Source organism: Triticum aestivum, chromosome 3A, assembly GCF_018294505.1.
Source record: "Triticum aestivum cultivar Chinese Spring chromosome 3A, IWGSC CS RefSeq v2.1, whole genome shotgun sequence".
Classification (NCBI taxonomy): Eukaryota; Viridiplantae; Streptophyta; class Magnoliopsida; order Poales; family Poaceae; genus Triticum; species Triticum aestivum.
In genome coordinates this window covers 727,535,856-727,542,891 of record NC_057800.1, presented here as the reverse complement: position 1 = coordinate 727,542,891, position 7,036 = coordinate 727,535,856, and the positions used below count along the sequence as shown (strand labels likewise).

The 7,036-nt window shown below is 44.0% G+C and overlaps 1 protein-coding gene and 1 pseudogene across 1 annotated transcript; both read right to left on the bottom strand.

Annotated features, from left to right (window-relative positions):
• Window positions 1–1,056: 1,056 nt before the first annotated feature.
• On the bottom strand, window positions 1,057–2,638 carry LOC123059490 (putative serpin-Z6C; annotated as a pseudogene).
• Window positions 2,639–3,031: 393 nt separating this feature from the next.
• LOC123059489 (E3 ubiquitin-protein ligase RNF170-like) lies at window positions 3,032–6,202 on the bottom strand. Its single transcript, XM_044482051.1, has 4 exons — window positions 6,008–6,202; window positions 4,983–5,084; window positions 3,520–3,571; window positions 3,032–3,432 (listed from the first exon to the last, which is right to left on the bottom strand). The coding sequence occupies exons 1-4, from the start codon at window positions 6,065–6,067 to the stop codon at window positions 3,323–3,325; spliced, it is 324 nt and encodes a 107-aa protein (XP_044337986.1). The 5' UTR covers window positions 6,068–6,202; the 3' UTR covers window positions 3,032–3,322.
• Between the last annotated feature and the right edge of the window lie 834 nt (window positions 6,203–7,036).

The window sequence follows — 7,036 nt, the reverse complement described above, 5'->3', positions numbered from 1 at the left end:
CGTCCTCAACATTTCCACTGCTCTTTACCATTCATTATCTTCTCTATACGTTCTCTTCCTTCTTCAAGAGTCAAAGACATGAATCGTCCTCTTGCACTCAGATCAAGAATAGATTTTGATTCATTATTAATTCCATGAGAAAACATATGATATATAACATGTTCACCATAACCATAGTTAGGGCACATATTCAAGAATTTAGAATATCTTCCCCAGGCTCCATGTAAACTTTCACCATCTTCTTGAACGAACAAGGTGAGGTTTCTTCGAAGTTTAGTAATCTTTGAACCAGCACACCTCAACCAGCTGGTTATACTTTCTTGAGACAATCAATTATACCAATTTCAGCATCACCTTTTAGAGAAAACTTGAACCTTCTTGCCGGATAGTCCCGTGGGTCATAGTGATTCTCTAATGGCCATGTAACAACTTTTAACACAAAGAAATAGCATAGTGCAGATGGAATCACCCCTTGAGAAGAAAAGCAAGGGGTGGACATTTCCGGGCTTGCGACCAAGAGATTATTCAAATCGCGTTAAGGTTTAGAACAACCTATCATTTTCCTTTGTGATCTTAATATGGATACACTAGAGGGTGTGAAGAGTACAAGGCAATACCCCACAACTTTGAAGTGGCAAGATGATGGTAATTAATTAGAGAGAGATAATCTGGGCATCAAAAAGAGCAATGAAAATTAGCTCTGACAAAATGGTGAGAAAAACAGAAAATAAATAAAATGCAATAATAAGTAAATAGAATTGCAATGCACCACATCAAAAATCAATTTTACACTAAAAATAGATTTGGAAAAAACAGGCCACGTGTAAGCAAGCCTGCAACATCACGGAGTCATTCATCATCTCCGTGATTGCCACATGGCAAGGCCATTGTCGAGCCTAGCTGTAAGCCGAGTGCCTTTTTCCTACATGCGAGTTCTGTATGTAAACCAAGAATATATTTTTCGACGCACTTGGACGTTGTTGTGCGTTTTCCATTCCATGCTTGCCTTATGTCGATGTGAGCCTAGTACCCGTGTTTCTGTACTGGTCTTGACACTGCCACGCCGCAACGTGATTTTCATGCATCCGTCCGGTCATGATAAAAAGAACTGATGCATCATCGTTGAGCTTAACAATATGCGGAGATGGATGTCTATCGATATTTACAATTAAGTATTGTCGATTTATAGTTGTTTGAGACATAAATACTCCTTATTAGTACTTGTTTAGTTTATTTTCTACTACTTATCTATTATTGTTGTTTGAGACATAAATACTCCTTATTAGTACTACTGTGAGCTAGAAGGGTCAAGGACATGACCGGCAAAGACCACGGCCCCTGAGACCTCCTCCACGATATAAAACGCGAACGGGTGGTCGGCGATGAACTCCAACGTTAACGGCCTCCTTGCAGTCTGCTTGACACGTCCAGTGACGGCAGTGCAGGCTGCAGCCACGGTGCCTTCCTCGTTCACCTCGAGGACCGGCTTGTGGAACACCTCGTCCAGGCGCACGTCGCAGTCGGCGGTCTTCCTCACGAGGCCGGAGAGGTCAGCATTCTCGCTGAACGCATCGCGGAGTCCGAGGCCCCGTAGGACATTGGCGAGACGGCAGAAGAATGACATCTTGAACTTGGGCAGCATTAGCTTCCTCACCCTGCTACGGTGCTTGGGCACGTGGTCCAGCAGAGAGCCGCCCACCTTCGCCAGAGTGCTGGCCATGGCATGCAGCCCGTCGTCCTTGTCGGGGAGGAAGACGCACATGACATGGTGGCAGGGGTGGCGGAGGAATCACCGGCCTTGTACGGGAGTTTGAGCACCTTGAAGCCTTTGCGGTGTGAAGCGAAGAGCTTGCATTCTCCCGGCAGGGTCATGAAGGGGACGTGGTCTGGGTCCGCGTCCCCGAGGCGGTGGAACTCGCGCTTCTCGGTGAGCTTTTCAGGGAAGCGGGTCTCCCAGACGCCCTTGAAGTAGACGGCGTTGGTGAGCACGAACCTTGAAAGTTGGGACAATGACCTCTCCGGCAGGATCTCCGAGATGAGATTGTTCGTCGCCGCCGCCGCCCACTTGTTGATCTCTTTCCTGATCTTCTTCCTATCACCCTGCAAGCACAAGGACGCACGTCGTGTAACAGTTTAACAAGGTTATGTCAACCCGTGATCGACGGCGGATAGGAACGAAAATATTATTAAGTGCTTGTTGTGCTGACCTCGGTGAAGTCGACGGCGCGTATCTCAGCGTTATAATATAAGACTCGGTGGCGGTGTGGAGGAAGTCAGGCGTGAGCTCCATGTGTTTCTGGTGAAACACACCGTAGGCGTAGGTGATGACCGGCCCACCGGAGCCGGACGGGACGGCGGCCAGGCCACGCACGAACCCGGCGACCTCATCGGCCGACGCGGCGCCGAGCAGGGCTAGGAGCTGAACCAGGGTTCTGCCGCGGGCTCTGGCGGCCACCAGGCCGAGCGTGGTGTAGAGGGACAGCGCCCCTGGTGTCGTCTCCCTCGGCGAGCTTCTTGGTCAGGCGGAGCGCGAACGCTGTCAGGCCGTCGGAGATGGCGGGTGGCGGCGACGACCCGCGCGCCTTCTTGCTTGGCCTCTCCACCTCCTGGTCTCCCATGGCGTCCGATGCGATTGACGGACGATGTTGAAGTGTTGGCGTAAATTAAGGACGGCTGATGGCTGTAGAGGTACGTATATAAGGACGGTGCATGGCTAATATGGTAAGTATTATGTTGATGGTAAATAAACCCTAATCAAAAGATCGTTGGCCGTCCGATTGTGATTGTCAAACAATGGGATATATAGAATCTCTCCGTTGGACCCGATCTTATCAATCGGATCACATCAGGCAATAATCGATGTACGTTGAGTTTTTCAGAAAAGTAGACGGTTCAGGCGTTGGAATGCAACCAATCTGACAAAATACAACTAACCGACTATCTAGCTTACAGCATAGGGCACTTGTACCAACAGACCTATCATTCAACATTACAATGGCTAATGAGCACTATGGCATGAGCTGGGATGGCTACAAGTCATTCACGAAACACGCATACTGTCAAAGAGATCTAACTATATATCTCCCGACCTATCATTTGAGCATTCAGGCACGAGCATGGCATATGAATCTCGAACCCAAGACCCTAACCCACCAATATAGCTTGAGCCCAACGGGTCGTGCGTACGTATCTACCAGAACGAGATTACCACCCAAAGTCAAAGTATATGTGCTGTATACATCACTCACTATGTTGCCTTCACCAAGTTCAGTTCCGTCTATCCGTCAGTCAGTAACTGCTGGCATCATACCGACCAACCAGTTCACACGGCGTGTCGGGCAACGAGGATATCCCGGTAGGCGGCGCAGATGAAGGCGTACGCGACGATGAGCACTAGGATGTCGTCCAGCAGACCACGGCACCCCAGGAAAGCTGGAAACAAAACAGCGTAATCATATACATACGCTCTTGTTTGCCAGAGGAGAGGAGTAAGATGACTGAACCAACTAGCTGCCTTACCTTCAGGGAAAAGGTCAATAGGGCTCGCGAGGTACACCAGAGCGAGGGTTGCCTGCAAGCCATCCAACAAAGTCGGTTTAGAATAGCAAGATTTTAAATGATCAAAGTGATGTTAGATTGTACATGCTTGACGAATTTGTATCATAACTGCTGCTAGTTACCGGTAAGACTGAAACATTGCTAATAGTAAACTCAGTGGCCGAAGCTAAACCAGTAGTTCAAGGTTCACACAGAAGAGTAACTGAAATCAGACACGATAGCATATCCTATCTAATCCGGACGATGGCCCAGACCTAGAGCAGAGGATGACATAGTAAAACAAGATCCTACAATGGCCTAAACAGACAAACACCGAGGAGAAAATTCGGTGATTCTTCAAGACTTGATCATAGTTCATTTATCTTCACGACAGTCTAAACCTCGACAGCAACATAATATTCTATGTTCAATTTCAAAAGCTTTGCATGGTGGAGTTTCAGCAGAGTATATGCCAGTATCCAAGCAAGATAACTCGGAATATTATGGAAGTATAATTAACTCAGAAAGGTACAAGGGTTTCAATATGCAATGACTGGTGGTGATATGCTAGATGAGATGGGCTTTCTGAACTCACACATATTTTCCTAATTCTTATCAAGTACTGCCTCCGTTTCTAAATATAAGCCTTTTTAGAGATTTCAATACGGACTAGTACGGATGTATATAGACATATTTTAGAGTGTAGATTCACTCATTTTGCTCCGTATGTAGTCCATATTGGAATCTCTAAAAGGGCTTATATTTAGGAATGGAGGGAGTAGTTTCTAAATCACCGCATGCCAAGAATCGACAAGCATTCAGGAAATGAAATTTAGCCATATATATAACGAAAAGTTCATCCAATAAAAAACGCCATTCTCTTGAGAAATATGAAATTGATCCCCCATTACTCAAAACAGAATTTCCAATGAGATAACAGTTGTTATTCAAAGTGCATTACATGAGTGATGTGGAAATATAAAAAAATATAGTAAAATATGAAGAAAATAACAAAGAGAACATAAATATTGGCCCACTACAGGTGAAATTATAAAAAACCACAAGAAGGAACTATGATGTACAATAATCTCACACTTTCTATGATTTTCCATATGAATTCGACCTATGAATTTGGGTGTTTGACATGGACAGGCTCTGTAATTCCTTTTAGAGTGTAGCAACCCAAAAAACGACTTTCAGTTGGTAAACTAGTAATCTAGAAGCGACAACTCAGAACATCATGAAGTAATTAACTAGGATTTTGGAATACTGATATCGCTCTACTGATCCACTGACACCATCCAGAATCTAGTAAATAGCTCACTGCAAGCACTAGAGTATGCTATCTGGTCCCTGATTGCCATTATCCAACTATCAGGCCCAACAACATCGCATGATAAATGAAGATGGTAGAACTGAACTAATGGACACATGGATGGACTTACTGCCAATGCGACTTGGATTTTGAAGGGGGAGGGAGGTTCTTGGCGTGTGTCTCTGAATTCTGCCAGCATCCTCCTCATGTAAAAGGGCTGGTCCAGCAACCACTGCAAAAACAGATATCCAGCAAATGAAAAGCATTGCCTGCCATTAGATGAGATGAAAAGAAAAACAACCACAGTTTTATGTGATAAGAGCATGCTTTTGACTCTTAGCTTGTGATTCACATACAACATGCATCTGCGTTGGATAGTGATTATGTCTAACAATTGCCGAGCATGCTCAGTTCCAGATAGAGAACAAATTAGTAATTAGTACTTGTTTGACTTCACTATTGTACAACAGACAATCAAAGTTCAAGACCATGAATTTGGCAGCATGGTGAGGATTACACGTACTCTTACTTCTAATGGACTAACATGGATGGGTGCAGCCTTTCTAGCTGGGCAGAACAGTTGTCTTTACAGGCAAGTCTTACAAATATATATGAACATACAGTAACAATTTAACATAATGTGTGAACTCAAATAATGTTGCACAAGCCATTTAACCAAGAATTGTCTCTGATAATTTACATTGCTCAATTAGTTAGTTGTCAATACAGTGTATCAACAACCGAGTATCAAATGTACCCTACTGCCCTCAGATAGACATTTGAGTCTCAGTACCTGGATTTATTTCAAAGCAAATTCAAAGGGTTACTTACTTACTTGCAACTTTTAGGACAACAGACTGTACAAGTATGCGGTGATAATATAACTTCTTCAACAGACTGATATAGATAAATTAATAGGATTTGATCAAACAAATCTAAAATAGTACAACTCTGTTTAGTTATATTTTCAGAGATGGAAGTAAAATTTCATTTGAAAATGTCCGAAATTTATACATGAGAAAGAAGCCAAGGGGAAAAAATCATGTACTGATCTCTAATCAAGTGCACTTCGGCCTTTTCCACTGATGTAATCTAGACTGCAATGGCACTCAGTATAGGTAGAAAGGGTCTATCTAGAAGACATGGCAGGTATACCTGTATCATACTGTGAGGTACTCCAGCAAAACGGCCATTGTACTGCTGAATTCGGTTCATGACAGGAGCGATTTCTGGCTCATCACGCAGCAGGGAAGCAACTTCAGAAGGTACCAGCAGCGTTATGGGGCGACGACAAACAGGGCAATTGGATGGCCGAAGGACAGATCCCTGTAGCCACACCCCCACAATGCAATGTCCTGTACACAAACAAATGAGTGAGTAATTTTGTTTATCAATGGTCCAGGACCAAAGCGTTTGCCAGCAGTCAAACTAACCAGCAGCCCAAAACACAAAGCCGACTAGCCGAGTCGAGCATCAAACTGAAGTAAGCAAAGCAGCATAATTGAGCATTCCAGTACCAGCAATTGACACTGCCATGGACTCAAACATTGCACGAATTAATGCACTAGACTTACATGGACAAGCATCTGAAGTTCCACAAGCGCACAAGGTCCATACATATAACATAATGTCTAGGAATGATCAGACATGCCAGATGCCACACAACAATTACAAGACAAACATGATCCGAGCTGCAAACCCTGCATCATATTCATAACACATCTACAGATGCCAAATGCACGGCCCCGAACAAAATGGCATCAAACTCTCCCCCATAACGCTGAAAATCACACAAGGCAGCACAGCCAAGCACTTATCGGAACTAAGCAATTTAACTAAAATCAGCACATTACCAGCCACGGACATAGGCGGAGGACGAAAAAAAACTAAGGTGTGGCGAAGTCTCAAGCAAAGAAATTTTTTATGGAAACCAAAAGAGTCAATACACACTAACAATGCACACTACAAACGAATAGACAAATACAATGAAAATTTAGACATGTTTCAATAGAAAAACAACCTAAAACATACCAGTAATGAAGCTTTCAGTGGCGTCTAGAAGACCCAGGAATTAAATGGCAGTGCCCTACCCTCCTTCTGAAAATCTTTCTTAATTTTACCAAGATGAATGCTTTTGAAGATCCCTCGCTTAATGTAACACACCATTAAGTCATTAAGACATCC